This window comes from Pristis pectinata, chromosome 29 (genome assembly GCF_009764475.1).
Source record: "Pristis pectinata isolate sPriPec2 chromosome 29, sPriPec2.1.pri, whole genome shotgun sequence".
Classification (NCBI taxonomy): domain Eukaryota; kingdom Metazoa; phylum Chordata; class Chondrichthyes; order Rhinopristiformes; family Pristidae; genus Pristis; species Pristis pectinata.
Window position 1 is genome coordinate 7,932,279 of NC_067433.1, and position 18,946 is coordinate 7,951,224.

At 38.6% G+C, this 18,946-nt stretch overlaps 1 protein-coding gene across 7 annotated transcripts in view; it reads right to left on the reverse strand.

The window, feature by feature from the left end:
• Window positions 1–4,995: 4,995 nt before the first annotated feature.
• Window positions 4,996–18,946, reverse strand: part of LOC127584136 (methylcytosine dioxygenase tet3-like) — a 259,452-nt gene continuing 245,501 nt past the window's right edge. For all 7 annotated transcript variants that reach the window (XM_052040712.1, XM_052040715.1, XM_052040716.1 and 4 more), the window contains one exon: window positions 4,996–16,019. In XM_052040712.1, the coding sequence (XP_051896672.1) occupies window positions 14,176–16,019 (1,844 nt within the window). In that variant the 3' untranslated portion in view covers window positions 4,996–14,175. The remainder of the gene's footprint in view (window positions 16,020–18,946) is intronic.

An 18,946-nucleotide genomic window follows, 5' to 3' on the forward strand; every position in this document is an offset into this window, starting at 1 on the left:
CCAGAGCACTCGGAGGAAACCCACGCAGACGCAGGAGAACGTACAAACTCCTTACAGACAACGACAGGAATCGAACCCCGATCGCTGGCGCTGTAATAGCATCATGCTAACTGCTATGCTGTCCTGCCACTCCTCACCCCAAGCTTGTTGCCAGAAGTTTGGGGGAAGTTGCTGCTTGTTCAGATTAGTTCTCTGCTAGGGGAACCAAATTTCCAGTTAACTAGTGGATATTCTGCTGCTTGCTGAGGATCTAAGGAATTAATCTGTTTGATACATTAGGAGTAAGTAACAGTGGGCATACACATTTTAGTGGTTTTCTAATCTTTCCTTTTTGGTTAGCTATTTTTCAGCATCTGGGGTTCCTGAATGCCTTGTCTCACAGATAGTAAAGGGATGTGAAATAGATGACAAATCTCATAAAACCTTGAGCACAAGAATTGCTGCCCATAAGGACATAATACAGGTCTTGAATGGACTGAAATGATAGAATGAAAATAATTTTCTTGTGGTAGTAATCTTGGTAAAGAGATGATGCACCTTCATTTGACCAGAGTTGCAATTCAGTCCCCTATTGAATATTGTCCGGGTCTTGCTGTAAACTGAAGATGACAGTATAACTGTCTATTTAATTATCTGAAGGGTTGCAAATGGAATTAGATACTGCTATTCTTGTGACGGAAGGAAGGTCATGAGCTTAAGATGGTTGAGACACTATTCTGAGGAACTCCCTCAGTAATGCTCGGAGGCAGAGGTAAATTGTCAATAATCATAACACTCTCTTCATTGTGCTAGATCTGACTCCAGCCAGTGGACCATTGTCAGTCTTCATATTTTTTTTGCCTAGGGGGGGATCTGGGTGTCTGGGCAAAGCCAGCAGTTATTGCCCTTCAGAAAGTGGTGGTGAGCAATGGGGAGTAAGCCACTGTGTTGAGCTGCTGCAGCCTTGCTGGTGAAGATACTCGCACAGTGCTACTGAGGAGGGAGTTCCAAGATTTGGACGTGGTGGTGCTGAAGGAATAGTGACATTGTTCCAGGTGAGAATGGTGTGTGACTTAAGAGTCTACACCTGCTGGTGTTCCCATGCATCTGAAAGCTTTGTCTTTGCTTAACAGAGGTTCCAAAGATGAAAGGTGCCACTGGAATAGCCTGACAAGTAATCAGAGTATGATTACTTGTAGGTGCTGCACACTGCAGGTGTTCCACAGGGGAGTAACCCAGTCTCAACCATCTTCACATATTTGTACAGTAAATGGCAGGACCCTTGGGAGCATTGATGTATAGAGGGATCTTGGGGTGCAAGTCCATAGCTCCCTGAAAGTGGTAACACAAGTAGATAGGGTGGTAAAGAAGGTGTGTGGCATGCTTCATTGGTCAGGGGATTGAGTATAAAAATCAGGAAGTCCTGTTGCAGATGTATAAAGCTTTGGTTAGGCCACATTTTGGAATATTGTGTGCAGTTCTGGTGGCAGCACTATAGGAAGGATGTGGAGGCTTTGGAGAAGGTGTAGAAGAAGTTCACCAGGATGCTGCCTGGATTGGAATGTATTAGCTATAAGGAAAGGTTGGAAAAACTTGGATTGTTTTCTCTGGAGTGTTCGACACTGAGGGGCAACCTGAAAGAAGTTTTATAAAAGGTGTGGATGGTCTTTTTTCCAGGGTGGAAATGTCAAATACTATAGTGCATAGGTTTAAAGTGTGTGGGGTTGGGGGTGGGGGGAAGAAAGAGGAGGAGTTTAAAGGAAATATGCAAGGCAATTTTTTTTTATTAAACGGGTGCCCAGAACATGCAGCCAGAGGAGGTGGTAGATAGGAACGTTTAAGAGTAATTTAGACACATGAACAAGCAGGGAATGGAGGGATATGGACCACATGCAGGCAGATGGGATTAGTTGGCATCATGGTCAGCACAAAAGCAGTGGGCTGAAGGGCCTGTTTTTGTGCTGTTCTACTTCACCAATGATAAATAACAATCAAGTGGCACATTTTTTGGGATGTGGAAAGAAATTGGAGCGCACTGAGGAAATCCTCTCAGTCACATGGAGAGCGTGCAAACTCCACACAGACAGAACCAGAGGTCTGGATTAAACCTGGGTTGCTGGAGCTGTGAAGGGCCAGGACTATCTACTGCACCACAGCACTGCCCAAATGCTGTCTTGATGTTCTGAGAAAGCGTCAGAGCAGGTTGTAGCAATGAGTGTACCTCTTGGTAACATCTTCCATCACCTTGATGATTCAGAACAAACCGGGTGACAGCTGGCCACATTAGAGTTGCCCTACTTTACATGGATGGGATATAGTTTGCCGACTTTCCACTTTGTTAGGGTAATGCCAGTATATTAATGGTCTTGTCCAGAGCATGGATTGGTGCATGTCTTCTGCATCACGGTTGCAAGTACAGATCGGGTTGCTACCACGGCCACTGCTTTCAGCCATTTCCTGATTTTTTTTTTTGATGACAAGAATCCAGTGGCTGTGAAGGAGAATAAAAACCAAGTGCTGGAAATGCTGGGCAGATCTGGCAGCACCTGTAAAACAGTTAATGTTTCATATCCTTCATCAGAACTGGGGAAAAATGACTGAAATATTGACTGTTTTCCTGCATTGTTTTTTTCTTGTATTTAAGATTTCCAGCATCTGTAGTTTATTTTCATTTGCAGTACAGGGGAACCCTGGGAGGAGGTAGAGAAAGTCATTGACAGTATTTTTGGCCAGACAATTGTGAAAGCCACAATTCTAGTGCACTCAATGGTAGCTGAGCCCAATGTTTGCAGCCAGAATTGCTGACTGGTAATCCACCTCTGCCTCCTGCTGAGATCTCTGCTATTACAAAAGATGCTCTACAGTCCATTCGCTTCACTCTACAGGGTTTCAACAAAGGGCTGGGGCCATCGGATATGGCAGAGGTATATTAGCAATAGGTCTGAAACCCATCTGTACAGTTACAACACTGACACTAGAATCATAGAGTAATACAGCATGGAAACAGACCTTTACTCCTCCATGCCAACCACAATGCCCCTCTAAGCTAGTCCCATTTGCTTTCCACCCTGGAAAAAAGACCATCCACATGTCTCAATTTTATAAACTTCTATCAGGTCTCCCCTCAGCGTCATCACTCCAGAAAAAAAACAATCCAAGTTTGTCCAACCTTACAGCTAATACATTCCAATCCAGGCAGCATCCTGGTGAACAACTTCTGCACCTTCTCTAAAGCCTATGTTTGACCCACATGTCTCTAAACCTTTCCTATCCATGTACCTGTCCAATCTAACCACTATCTTAACTATGAGGAAAATTGTCTGGATAGCCTCAGCAAGATAATGGCAGATGTCATCAATACTCTTTGTCAAGCAGCACTTACCAATAACCTACTCACTGATGCCCAGTTTGGCTTTTGTCAGGGCCACTTGGCTCCTGCCCTCATCATAGACTTGTTCCAAAATGGGTGAAAGTGCTGAGGTTCAAAAGTGGGGGAAAGATTACTCCTATCAGAAGGTTGGAAGTAGAAATACAGATGTTTGCACAATGGGCAATGTAGCAGTTCGTGCATGTTCTGGACAGACCCGGATAACACTTTCAACCAACCACATAAATACTGTGGCTACAACAGCAGGCTATCAGCTGGGTGTCTTCAGAGAGTGACTCACTTCCTATTGCCCCCAAAGCCTTTCCACTATCTACAAAGAACAACAGGAGTGTGATGGAACAATCTGACCCAACAACATTCCAGGAACTCAATGTCATCTGGGTCACAGCAGTCAAATCCATTGTCCTAAGCAGTCACTCCCTTCTGCATCACAGCAGCTGAATGCACTGCCCCAACCAGCACAGGTTCTTTGACAACGTCTCCCAAACTTAAGATCTCTACCACCCTGGAAGAACAAGACATATGGAATTGTTAGATGCCCTCAAGTCATACAGTATTGTGGCTTGGAAATGTATTGCTGATCCTTCATTATTATTGCATCAAAATTTCCGGAACACTTCACGTCAACCCCAGGGAGGTATCTTCACCCAAAAGGGCACAGGGATTCAAAAAGGTGGCTTACCATCACCTTTTCAAGGGCCTTGCCAGTGACATCCACGTGCCAAGAATGAAACGATGTAACATGTAATAGAAGTCTCAAGTCATTTGCATCTGGACTGGGCAGGTTAATATGCACTTGCAATACACACAAATTGGGGCTCAAGTAACTAATTTTCAATTCATCTCTCCAAACTTTTCTGGGTTTTGCCTCTCGTGGACTATTGTAAGATTCGAGTGATCTGGCTAAGTTGGTCCAACAGCAGGAAGCTAACATTTTAAAAATAGGTGAGATTCATGACAAACCATTGAGCAAGTTGTTACTTGTCTCAGACTCACTCTGAAGCTTTATTCTTTCTGCATGAAAGGTGTGTCCACAACTTTGCACACCCTATATGCTCATGGGTCCACCATTTTTTTCAAATATTTCTCCCATTTTTGATGTCACTTGAAAATAATGCAGACAACTACAGCAGGCTTAGAAATCTTGTTTAAGTTCGGTGGTTTGAAGATTTTATATTTTTGAATTAGTTTTTTTATACACAGGACACACCCCTGTTTTATGACACAAACATGACTCATGGCTCTTGTCAAAAATTGTTCAGGTAAATTGAATAAATTATTATTCATCTCATCAGAGAAATATTACTTCAAAAAATGTCTCCAGTTGTTTGGGGGAAAGAAAACACAAGAAATATTCAGAGCACCCACATGAAGGATTAGTAAAAATGTCAAATTGCCTGTTTTTTAGCAAATCAAATAATAATTACAACAAAAGTACACAAATGTAAAATATTACACTTTAAGTGCAAACAGTATATCTGTTAGCATCAAGCTATGTTGTGTTAAATCATAATTGAGCCTTTGCCAGAATGTTGAAATATAATTTTAAGTGTGTCACAAATGGGAACAAAAGCCAGTGATTTGAGTGCAAAAAATAAATATAAAATTTATTAAAACACCCACAATATTTCAAAATGATCAGGAAGAATACATTTACAAGGAAGTTCTTGCAAACAACCTTTCTGTGTACAATACAATGCAATAAAATCAAAATTAATCCTGGTCTCCCTTAATCAGTGCCTAATGATACAATTATGGACTGCTGAGTAAGACCTTTGAGGAAAAATAAAAGAAAAATTAAAAAATAAATCAACTCAAAATAAAACTTTCAGCAAAATATTTACTGTACTAATATCTGCAGTAAAATACACACTGATCCTATTCCATCTGGATTTTTATGCTACTTTTCATTCCTCAAGCTGCAAACTTTATTTCAAGTTGCGGACACTGATGACTTTTTAACAAAGAAAATAGTTTCAAGTATGGGTTACAAGTCGGCCTCTTGCCTGAGGAACTTGTTACATGTATAACAATTGCTTTTTTTTACAGTCAAAATGAACACAAAAGAACAAATTGGAACAATATTTTCCTATATTGTTTTATTCTTTCATGAGCCATCTTTTCTCACCCCCAATTTCTTAAATACATTACAAAATAATAAAAAAAGACAATAGGCTTTTAGAACATTATCCACTACAGCTCTGACTTAATTTACAAGGTTTTTTTCCCATTTTGTTTTTGTTAATTAAAGCAACCAAACAAGTTTAGCTGTCACATTCACAACGTGGATAGAGCTAATCTAAACCCAAACTAAAATCCCTGAAAGATGGATGTTAAAATAAGCAGAGATGGTTTCATCGCTGTTAAAAGTATCCCTGATGTCAGAATGGAAAAAAAATTAAATTAGGCCACACTATATTCTGTGATTCTTAGGCAGCTGTTTAAATTAGTTTGGAACGGAATAGCATTATGATTTTTTTTGAACACCAAACCAAATAAAAAAATATTTTAATTAAAACCAAATGAGTTTGCACCTTTTAAAATATACATTTTAAATCGAAGCACATCAAAGTGATTTTGTTTAGATTTTGCAAGATTTACAGCCAGTGGTTGTTAGATAAAGCTAAACTGCAGCATTCGAAGTTTTAATTATTTACAGCTAACTGCAGGTAAACTCAACATAACCAATTTGTAGTCTTGTTTTAAAGAGTTGTCTTCCATTTCATAGGTATGAATCAAAAAATCAAATCTGCATTATGAAAAGTAGGTATTAACTGAGGCATAGTGAGTGTATAGCAGAGTTTTGAGAGGGAAAGCTAGAAAAATGGTTCCAAATGTTGGATATCAGTGTTTTTGCTGAGAAGACTGTCAATTCATGCAGGTCAAACTAAAGTTTAGGCTTAATTCCAAAACCTTGATTATTACTTGGTATTATTTTAAGAATAATTTTAGTTACAAGGCTAAATTCACTACAAGTTCCTGTACATGAATTCGACTTTGTTTTATCCAGGGCGAACCCGTCCTTGTGAAATGACACACTCTTGCAATGTGATCCGCCTGGCAGTGTTGATTTTTCACATCTCCCTACTCCAAAAACACAGGCAGAAGACAAATTGCCACTCCGAATGTTTTTTTTTGGCATGAACATAGCTATTGTGACTGGAAGATAAAGATCTGGCTGATTGTTAAGATCAGGAACAAAACAGGTTGCAGAACCAAAATGAGAACAAAGTGCAGAACTTTAGTTGTAGGTAGCAAGGTCCGTGTATGGACCAAAGATGTGGTGAGGTCTGGAGCTAAATGGCCCAGGAGAATCCAAACTGGACATTGGTGAACAGTAAACAAATCTCTGGAAGGCAGGCTCAGCAAAGTAAGTTTGTGAACTTCTGGTGTCGATTCACTCATTGCACACTCTGGCCAAATATGTTTGTTCCCTGCAGTAAATGACGACTTATCCCCCAGTATGTACTCAATCACTGTTAACCTCATTCAACTGGATTTCTAATCAGTTACACTCAACACAAAGTTGAGTACATAATGATTTTCAATTCACAACTTCTTTGTCTCATTTTGTTTGGGAAATATTTAAATATGTTTCACAGACATTTGAATTTTGATTCTAATATCTTTTAACTCAAATGACAAATGGAAGACCCTCTCTTTAAAAACTGTAAATTGAACTAAAATGGGCGTCTGGGCAAATATGCTGTTTACATAAACAATTTCATATTTATTTTTATAACATATTACATTGAAGTTTAGTATAGCTATACTTTAGTACTGAATTTTTAACAAATGGAATGTGGACTCCGTTACCAATTGTTATTAACCATTCATTATCGAAAACAATTATTACAGATTATTGATCACATTTTTCTACCTTGCCAGTAGACAGATAAGTTACAAAAGATACTGTATATAAGCCCAATCACTAAAAAGGAAAAAGAGTAATTTTCTATTTACAATATTATACAAAGTGTACAACACAGTCTTCCACTGCACAGCCATCCTTGCAATATTCACCCAATAGCCACATGATTAATAGCTTTGTGTACAACAGAAAGGTTTGAAACATCTTCACTGATTTTGATGCCACAATAATCAATAGTAGTCTTTGACTACCGGCAAACCGTTGGGAATTTACAATATTCCTCCACCCCCCCCCACCAAAAAAAACAAGTATATACACCAGTTCCTTGTTGTAACATTATAGTAGACTGTAACCTCTGAAGTAGAGTGACTTGTTTATGCATTTTTCACTAAAGGAGAAAGAATATATACCTCCTCCATTATGTGCACTTTGTGAAATAACATGCTTTCTTTATGATTATAAAGTCAGCATTCTAAGGAAGAATAACTGCATGTGTACCACTCCGACATCAGCAAAAGAAGAGAAGCAACACAAATGTGTTCAAAGGCGTGTTCATTTTACAACATTAGCATCACAAAGAGGTTTTATGCTTTTCCGAAAATTTGCAATGAAGCCAGAGCCTGAACAGGGTTAAGAAAGAAATGTTGTGAAGTCTGCCCAGAAGTTGTTCTCTCACACTGCTTGCACTTGACACCACAAATCCCAGCGTGTGGTCAAAATGTGCTCAGAAAGTGCTTGGAATCTCGTAGGCCTAATGAGCATTTTTAAATCTACCTCATTTGTGCAAAGCTTTTTCTAGACAGAAGAACTGATGTTTGAGCCAGACTGTGTGTTAATCAACTATTGCTTGGCCCAATCCTAAAATGCTATTCCAAACACCATAAAAGAATTTCTTATGGTATTTAATACTGCTCTCTCAAATTGCTTTGCCATTCACATTATGTTCAGTTGAAATCCAGATGTCCACGATATCAATTATCATTTGGATTTCTTGGACTGCAACAGACAAAACTGAAAATACATCAATCTCTCGTGTGTGTGTGTGTGTGTGTGTGTGTGTGTGTGTGTGTTGTTACAACATTTCTGCCTTTCCAAAATGCATGCTTCAATATTGTGTCATATAAAAATGAAGAGGAAGAAAGTTTCCAAGAAGAAGGCAATCCATCCCTCTCCCAACCACATATTTTGTCATTCCAAGCAAGAAACTTGCTCTTACAGTGTCTAAATATTGTAAATGCTCAGGTCAAAAGTAGCAGTGGCTCTTATGCAGCGATGATGGAATATTTTACCCGTGAATTTTTAAATTTAGTTTCTATGGAAATACCACAGAGTTAATATTCTACTTTTTCTGAATCTATCTATCTATCAAGAAGTATACATGATCCTTCTCCTTTTAAAGGAAATAGATCTTGCCAAAAAGAGTTATAATATTTAGTCATCAAAGCAAAGAAAGCATGCCCTATAATGTAGGTATTTTAAAATTCTCTCTTTAAATTCATAGTTTATGAAAGCCATGCTTATTTGCGTTGTATTACAACATTGCCCTAATGCTATAGATTTCTAAAGGAATGTCGGAAAAAAAACACAGATTTCCTGGATTTTAGGACGAGGAAGTCACCAAACAGAATCCAAATTTCTGTACAACCAAAACACAAGCATTTATTAAAAAAAGGGGCAGGATCACCTGACTGGACAAATTGAATAGCACCTCAAATAAAAACAAAAGAAAATATAAAAGCAATTTGGAAGAAGTTTAAAACATACTTCATATTTACAAATACTGATATACAAAATAAAGCCACATGGATAAAGCATAAATTTATGCCAACATTTAAGCACAAGCATTGCAAACATGTTGCTGCAGAATGGGTAACTAAAGCTATCATTTTTGTAATTGAAGAAACCAGAAAGGCCCTGTGAATCTGAGCTGCCTTAAATCATTTTACCATAGAAGGTTGCACCAAAAGACATATATTTAACATACTTCCCCCTTAGCTGTCACATTTGAAGACAAGAGATTGCAAATTTAACTAAGTGTTAATATTTTAGTCCTATGTATGTAATTGTGCGTACTATGAGTGTCCACACGGGTGAATTTACATACATTCTATAGATACATCTCTACAAAAGGTGTGCAATAAAACTTACTAAGAAACTAAACTGAGACGGTGTAATGTAAATGTTGAAGAGATTTATTCTCTTTTCCGATGAGAAATTATGTTGCAATATTGAAAAGAAAATATGTCTACTTCTGAACCTAAATTTCTAATCTCTGTGTGAACATTACATTGAACACTGCAACTTAGTTTAAGCTACAGCACTATATTGAAGAATATTGTAGCACCTTTCAGCAGGTCACATTATAAGTGATTATAATTATCTGAAAATCTTTTCACTGAATCATGCTAGACTAAACAATGCAATAGGTTTTGTGCTTGCTGTGTGTCCGAATGTGTATAGCTATTTTTGGATGTCTATTGACAACATTCAAGATGTTTCCAGACTTGGCTGAGGTACATGACTCAGTGAGTAGCACCAAGGCTCAAGATTAATGCCACACTATCTAATCAATGAAAGGCTAGTGAATTTTCCACACTAGCACCAGCAATCTATCACCATTAAAAGTTTGCTTGTACAATCCACAGATCTGAAGTTTTGGAATCCTTTACCTAATATTTGGACTGATTAACCTTTATGGAACCTAACATAAATTTGAATCCAAATCATTCTTGGACTTATATAAAATAAGGGTCTAGAGAGGTGGTCTTTAGTTGTTTCGTGGAAGTATGTCTGTAGAGTATATCTTACCCTTTGGAAAGGAAAAAGAGCAAAATATTATTTGTGCCACTGCAATGCATAGATGGTGTAAAGATGAATTGCAGTGTATTTATGCACAAGATTTTCCAAGGCATTTTCTTGAACAAACTTTCCCCTTAAACCTATGTTATTGATTATGCAGGTAATTTTATCTTGGTTAATTCTGCTTGGTTTATAAAATTTGGTTTCTATTTTACGATTCTCAAAATTGTGTTTAACATAATTTTAACAAGCAGTTTATCACTGGACAGGATTTAAAAGCAGTGTACAAGCAGTTTGGCTTTATTACATATTTTAATGATTTAAGTATCAATGCTATTGATGGAAAATTGAGGCTTTTTTCTCAATAAGTTTTAATTTTCACAGTACAGTGGATTTTAATGAGCAGCCTTCAATTTTGTTTAGTGCAACAACTAATGTTGTATTTGCATGGAACCTAAATCAGTGGCATTCATATTTAGATCGGGGAAATTTGTCAAAGACAGACTGGTTTGCTCAGATCATTTGAGATTTGGAAGCAAATACTATGCTGCTCTAAATGTAACCAGCAAATACAAGTAGCATGTGGTGCTCTTTAACCATGTTAAGTTATGAAACAGTGATAAAAGCTATCCTGCATGTAATTCAAGTTATGTCAGGCTTTTACAGTGAGTACAAATTGCTGGTATTTCACATTTAGTAATTTATTTTAGCACCTTTTAGTGTTGTTTGCATGTACAGAAACAATTCCTGAGGTTTAGTTCCAGGAATTAAAATTGCCTGTTGCTCAAGCGAGCCATTATACTACACTTTTAGTAATTCGGGAAATGTAATCTGGTAAACTTAGCTTTTATAGATCGGCCTGAGACTGTGTTAGGGGTGAAGGGAAGAATCCATATTAATATTGAAATAGTGCTGCAAAGTGGCGTGCAAGAAAGCAATACCAATTCAGTTAACTCTTTGAATACACATTTTCCTTTTCCCTACCAAGACAGTCTTTTTAAAATTTATGTGATAAAAATATAAAGAATCAAAACAGCTTTGTATCTCTAATGATAGACCTTGGGACTGTCATCCAAGGACAATGTGTTTGAACTTCAGCTATTGTTTGAAAGTTCACTTCAAGGTTATTAAGTGAAAAATTACGTAGGAGAGGAGCGTTTTACCTGCAGGATTGAGGTGTGCCTAGAAGATGGATAAATAAATTCTGCTCTGCCTAAACACTCCTCATCCGAGTCACATAGTTAAATGAAACATAGACAATGTGCATTGTGTGTGCACCTGAAACAGAAATAAAAGGCTAATATTTTGGAGATGCAATCAGCAGCTAACATCAAAGGAGTATTTCATCTTCTGTAGCTGAAACTGTAATCTTTCAATGTTCCATATTATGAGCATGTTACTTTAATTGATCTTGTACCACTGATATTACCTGAAAAGTTTTAGAATTTCTCTTCTTAATATTGTAAATGCTTATGACTAATGCATTCAGGAGTACAATAGAGAAACCATAACCTGTTCAGAAAACATACTCAATCCTTTAATAAAATTGAGATCTGAGGTAGTTTTCTTCTAGTTTAACAATGGCATCTATGACTATGTTTCGTATTTACGACTGATTTCTTAAATGGTAGAGAAACCAGGAACTGTCAGTTTGTACTGTAAATATTTGTTCAGATTGTCAGATTGGGGAAGGTGACATCCAAAGGACATCATAGACTGGTCTTTTACTTGCAGGTGAGCTCTGTTTTGGAGAGATGGTAAAGCTTAAATTTTATTGATTTTGGATGTTTGGGTGTAAAATACTCAATAAAGGCACATGAATTTATTAAAGTAAGACCAACCAAAATCAGAATATTTACAATGCCTCTTGTGGAGCTCAGAGGACATAATATATAGAGAGATACAGCACAGAAACAGGCCCTTCGGCCTACTGAGTCTGTGCCGACTATCAACCACCTATATATGCCTTTGTCCATTATATTTTCTTCCAAGACAGTTTATTGGTACAATTTTTTCAAAGTGAGATTTACTTTCATTACCAGATACACATTGACCAGGTCCTTTTTTAAAAAAAATTGCAGTCCTTTCTTTTGTCTGTGAAACATTACACCAGATGCATGGGTTTACTGCTGTTAGATTAAAACAAAAATTAAAATGCCATTTTTAAACTGTACAGTGACTTCCTCAAAGCTGCATATAAGCTCAGTGGAGGAAATTTGGTCAAAATGTGAAGCATTTGTACAAAAATCAATTTTCATGCAAGTAATTCAATACTCCATGTTAGAAACTCAGAAGATTAAACAAAACATGCATTTAAAAATGTGAAACTGGGTAAACATCTATTTGTTTCAAGGTAAAACCATTTTAAGTCTGGATCATAAGCTTATTTTTGCAGCTCCTATTTTAGAAATGCAGAAGGTTGGGTGAATGCCAACTGATGTTCCTCTATTTTAAAAGGCTAGAAACTCTGATTTATACATGAAATTTTACAGCATGTGCATGCTTTAATGTGGCAAAATAACTGGTACTTTAAGCCAAAGGCTAGTTAAGGTACGGTGTATGACCATAAACAAATATTTCAATGATTCCCAAAAGTAAACCTCGTTATTTTTGGGCTTTATCAGTGTAAGTACATGAGTAAAATTCAACACTAACAAGATGATTATTTATTAATATTCTCTAAACATGGTTGTGGGGAAGTTAAAGAACAGGATGCAGGAACATTGAGAAATATTTTGCTAAAAATTCTGCAGCTATTTACAGTAGTTCTCCCAATAATTATCTGTTAAATAAACTACTTCAAGTTGTCATTTTAAAATCAAGGTGAAAGTGCTTTAAAATGTTTTCTTTTAATATATTTACAGTTTAAAATTGGAGGATATAGAATGCAGGTAAAATACACAACCTGCAGTTCTTTTTATACCAATGTGAAAAAAAATGAAGGATAGAACAAAAAATCAAATCAAAACTGTCACTTGAATTCCAGCACTCTGAAAGAGGCACCTGAGTGGAGTTCCAATGACATGATAATGACAATAATAACAGGTCTATCTCCTAGACTGGTGGTGCTTTGTCATTACAGTAAAACCCATATTCAGCTATTAACTCAAAAACATCTGAAGCTCATGAAATTTCAGACTGCACGACATTCAACGCAGAAATGCATCTGACAATGGGTTCAGATGTTGAGTATATTTCGGTATAAAACTGCAAAAATTATTTCTTGTTTTAATAGAGTTTGAGGAAAGTAGTCTGGAAAATCCATTCTCAGATAACCAGAAAGCTGTCATTACAGGTTTTACTGTAATTACAAATCAAAAGCTTAGTGAAACACAACTAGATGATTAAATCATAAAATGACTTCAGCTTTATCAAGTTAAGCGTTAACTAGAGTACAGCAGACATACTGTAAATGTCTTTTTTCAATGAAATGAGAAGAGGAAGGCAATGAACTGGAGGAGCACCAAGATGTTAATCGCCATTATAATCTACCTCTGAACGGCACAATGGGAATTTTTTACATTTAAGTGCATGTGCTTGATGTTTCGACCAGAAGCATCAGGCTAATAAGGTTTAGAGCACCAACAGACAGGCCAGTGGTATTGGTTTTACAAATTGAAATCACTGGGCTAAGGATTGTGTAGTTGAATTTTACTGTTGTGACTAAAAATGAACTCTGTGCTGTAAACTTTTTTTTTAAAAAGCACCAGTTTCTTTTCCTTTTAGTTTTGTTTCAGATGAAATCCAACAGGCTGAGATGTTGATATCTGTCAGAATTAACTTGGCCCTGAAGAAGTAGCTGCTTCTCTAACAAATGATTATTTTTTGAACAACAAATACAACAAAAGGTGTACAATAAATACTATTTTTCTAATTTGACATAGAAAGTTTTCTTTTACCCTTCAGTAATGATGGGTAGCTATAAGTTCAAAAACATGTAGATATATAAATTAGATTACTAAAACCAGGAAATTTTTCAATTGTAATTAAAATTCTTTGCTCAGAGTGCAGCTTTCGAGATGATTTGCACTTGAGTGTATTTCTCCCTCTACAGTATATTTAACAGAGGAAAGCACCGCATCCAGCAACAGAAACAGCTGCCGTAGTGAGGTAAAATGGCCGCAAAGTTGTACATATCTCAAATCCAGCGGTTGTAGGGTCCTGTTACCTGGGTATAGGCGTATGAAGACACAGTGATAACAGTGTTTGTGGTAATGGTCAAAGCCTGGCGTGTGGGAAAGAAGTCTTTCTTGCCGTGCTCAATGTCCGTAGTTGGTGCACTGCCCCATTTGCGTTTTTTCCCGAGAAGCTTGGAATTTACCAGGGGCAAACCTAACCTCGCCGCTTCTTCCTGTCTTTGTTTTGCCCTTTCTGCAAGGATTTTCACCTTCGCTTCCCAGAGTGCTAAGCCGTGGTTTGGCTCATTTAAGTTCTTATGCTGGTAGAACACAAGAGATATCCGTGTGGGGTGACACCGGTTCGGTTTCTTCAATGGGGTGGTGGCGTGAAGCTCTCTTCTGGCACATTCAATCAAAATAGAACCATGAGCCGGAGCCACGGCAACCCCACCGATGTTCCCATCCAAAAAATTGTGTTCGCTATCAGACCACACTTCCTCTTCCTCCTCCTTAACATTTTCAGGAGGCAAGTCATCCATGTTTTCATTCATACAGTAAGGGTCCCAGAGCTGTTCCTGTATTCCTGAACTATGTAAAACTGATTTGTTCTCATTTACTTTGTAAAGATCCCACTGCTTCCCTTCCATACTTGCACTGGAGAACACTGTTCCATTTTCCGCCCACACTTTCTCCTGCAGGTTAATGTTGGATGGGGAAGACTTACTACTGTTCCTTTTGTACAAATCCCATGTTTTGTCTGGAAGGTCGGAACTTGATATCACTGACAAGTTGTTCTGTATTTTCACGGGCTCCCATAATTTGTCCTTAAGGTTAACATTAGATGACATGGAAGGGGGTGTGATGGCTTCACCTGCTTTGAACGAATCCCAGATTGTTCCCTGCAGGTTCCCACTTTTCACTGGTGGCGTGCTCCTGGTATCAGTTTGTAAATTCCATGGCTTTTCTTGTATGTTCGATACAGGTAACCCGCTTGCATTCCTGTTCGATGTTATTGAGGTCCATCTTTCTTGAACACTTGTGTTGGCCAACTTGGTATCGGTAGAATTGAACAGGCCCCATGGCTTTTCATGTCCAGATGTTCCATTTGACATCAAGCTACCATTTGGCTTAAACATATCCCATGACTTTCCTTGATGACCTAGGCTAGATGACATTTGTACAGCAGGAAAGGTATTGTTTACGGCATGGACATTCATGGAAACCCCGTGGCAAGATTGGGAGTAGGGAACAGGGTCTTCGGGTTCTTTTTTGATGTATCGATTGATGCTGTTTGCATTTTGCGAAACTCTTTTGACTTCCTCAGGTACGTGACATGCTTGCTGGGACTGACTGGACACTGTGGGCAGCGAGCTCTGAGGAACCAGACCCGCTCCCCCTTGAAACATGGCCTGATGGTTCTGCTTTGGTGTCATCTCTGTGGCCTGGTCAGAGCAATCAATTCTGTTATTTCTGAGGGCAAGATTGAAAGCACACAGCTCCTGAACATCGGGCTTCTTCTCAAATCTGTTTCCTGAGAAACTCCCTGGCCTTGTATCATTACTGCCATAGTTAAGGAATGACGGGGGGAATAACTGGTTGCTTGGATAACCATAATATCCATAGGGAAATGAATACCGAGGGTGAAAATTGTTAATGGAAGGCAGGGCTGGCCTTGCATAGTAGGAATGATAAGGATAGGCATTGCCCAGACTATAAGCGTTGGAGGGTCTGCAGTTACCAAGCACCGTATAACTCTCCACGACGGAATTCCCACTGTGTTTGTAGGAGATGTAGTGATCCTGGGGTTCTATTTTGATTGAAGGTGTGAGGTGGTGTTGGGGTGTCCCACTTGCCAAAGTCACATCTATAGAAACAAGAGAAATTAAGTCGGAATGATTGCTTCATCACAAAAGCCAAGTATTCCTTGATTTACAAACCTTCTATTTTTGCTAAGGTACCAGTGATTCTTTGGTGTATGTGCCTTTGATTTACAAAGTTATTTTTTTCCCATAATAAATGGCACTCCACTCTCTCTGCAGAGGAATATGGAGTACTGAAATATACACAATGCATTTCACCCAGCCTTATTGATTACAAAATTCCACTTAACAAATTTTCTAGAATGTATGCCTTTCCTAAATCAAAGAATGGCTGCATTTCCAACTGATGTTCTGACAAAGGACCTTAACATATGAAGACCATTTGATGGCTCTGGGTCTGTACTCAATGGAGTTCAGAAGGATTGGGGGGCGGGGGTGGGGGTGGTGGTGGTGTGGAATCTCATTGAATCCTACTGAACACTGAAAGGCCTGGATACAGTAGACGTGGAGAGGATGTTTCCATTAGTAGGAGAGTCTGGGATCCGAAGCTCAAGTACCACGATGTGTACATTAAATTCTGAATATAGCCTGCATTTTAAATAAAAACCTCATGAGTAATGATTACCACAATTGTTGAGGTTGCTGTAAAAAAAATCTAGTTCTCCAATGTCCTTGGTGGAGGGCGGGGGGCGAATGAAGTCTGCCGTCTATACCCCGTCTGACCTACATGTGACTCCAGACCCATCTCATGTAGTTGACTCTGAAATGGACCAGCAAGCCACTCAATTCCAGGGCAATTAAGGATAGGCAACAAAAGCTGGCCTTGCCAGCAACACCCATATCCCCCCAGAAATGAACAAAGTGCTTTGGATAACTACACTTTGGTAGATTAATTTCCATAAAGAACCAGATATTCAATCAATGTGCAGAGTAGATTAGTTTTGCAGGAACTGTTCTTGAACTATGAGAGGTAGCGGATGGAACATCTGCAGCCAACTGAGGGATATGTAAGGCTATATCCCTGAATACACAACTCAGCAAGCTGTCATTCCAGAGAAATAGGCTGATACTAAATGTCTGGTAACTGATTACAAAAACATTGGGACTTCACCAAGCTGTTTAGACTTCCAGTGATCTTGGTACTTTTAGCATCAAATGATCTTTGAAAGTAGTTTGGCAAGATTTTAACATTTTATTGGAAATAAGCTGCTTCTTTGTCAAGAATATTGTGATGTTTTATAATTAGACCTCACTGGAACAACTTAACCATCTAGGGCCCAAACCTATGATTTTGCATATTTAAAAAAATCTACCCTATTGAGCTAAATTTGGCAAGGCTGCACATTTTTATTACTGAAAACAGATTAAGTCACCAAAATTAATTAGAACAGAGTCAGAGCAGTAACCAGAAGTCATCAATATGCAGATTCTATCCTTTAGCAAAGTCACTGCAAAACTTTGAATAATTTTTACTGGAAAAGTGGTGAAAGAATCGACTCCTGATAACTATTCACTCCTTAGTTGAAATTTATATAAAGAATAGCAATGTTTTAACTGTTGTAAAAGGGCAGGCACGGTATTGTAGCAGTTAGTGTAACGCTATTACAGCACCAGCAACCTGCTGTCTGTTAGGAGTTCGTACGTTCTCCCCGTGTCTGCGTGGGTTTCCTCCGGGTGCTCTGGTTTCCTCCCACATTCCAAAGACGTACGGGTTAGGAGTTCTGGACATGTTATGTTGGTGCCAGAAGTGTGGCGACACTTGCGGGCTGTCCCCAGAACACTCTACGCAAAAGGTGCATTTCACTGTGTGTTTCGATGTACATGTGACTAATAAGGAAATCTTATCTAAAAAACAAACTGCTGGAGGAACTTAGCCGGTCAGGCAGCATCTGTGGAGGGAAATGGACAGTTGAGGTTTCGTGTCGAGACCCTCCTTCTTCATCCAGATTAAGGGTCTCCACCTGAAACATCGACTCTCCATTCCCCTCCTCAGATGCTGCCTGACCTGCTGAGTTCCTCCAGCAGTTTGTTTTTTGCTCCAGATTCCAGCATCCGCAGTCTCTGGTGTCTCTATTTTTTAACCGTTAGTTTGTTACAGTGGGACTGGGAATCACATGTGAATGGAAAATATTTATTGACAGACACTAAAAATAAGAAATATTTTACCATTGATATTTCCCCTAATTTGATTTAATTCCGTTAATTGGAGCCATTGAAGAGATGGAACAGATTACAAGACATAATGTGACATCAGTGGCAAGGCCAGCATATATTGCCCATCCCTAACAACCCCTGAAAAAACTGGCTGATTGGCCAGATGAAGTGGTAGTTAAAAGTTAACCATGTTGGTGGATCTGAAGTAAGGCCAGGTCAGATAGAGGTGGCAGGTACTTCCCTGAAGAGAACAGGTTTAATGACAGTCCAGTGCTTTCATGTTTACTGTTGAAGCTGTTTTTTTTTAACTATAGATTTATTTAATTACTCAGATTTCAATTCTCCAACTTTTGAACTTTCAATAAAAAAGGCAGAGAGGTGACAGAAGGCCACAGCACTGAGGGATCTGGGTGTCTTCACGCATGGAACTCAGAAAGTTAACATGCAGGTACAGCAAGCAATGAGGAAGGTAAACGGAATGTTGGCATTTATTATAAAACATATTCGCCCAACAATTAAACCACGGATCCAAAGGGCAGGATAGTGGTGCAGCAGGTGGTGCTGCTGCCTCCCAGTTCCAGGGTCTCTGGTTCAATCCTTACCTCAAGTGCTCTCTGTGTGGAGTCTGCATGCTCTCTCTATGACTACGTGGGTGCTCCAGGTTCCCTCCCACAACCCATGAGTGTACCGGATGGTGACAAGAAATTACCCAGTGTAAGTTACTGACAAAAAAAAGTCAAAGGGCAGTTTAATTTTTCTTGTAATTTTATTTTCAGCATGGTAGCAGGCCCTTTCGGCCCAACGAGTCCGCGCCGCC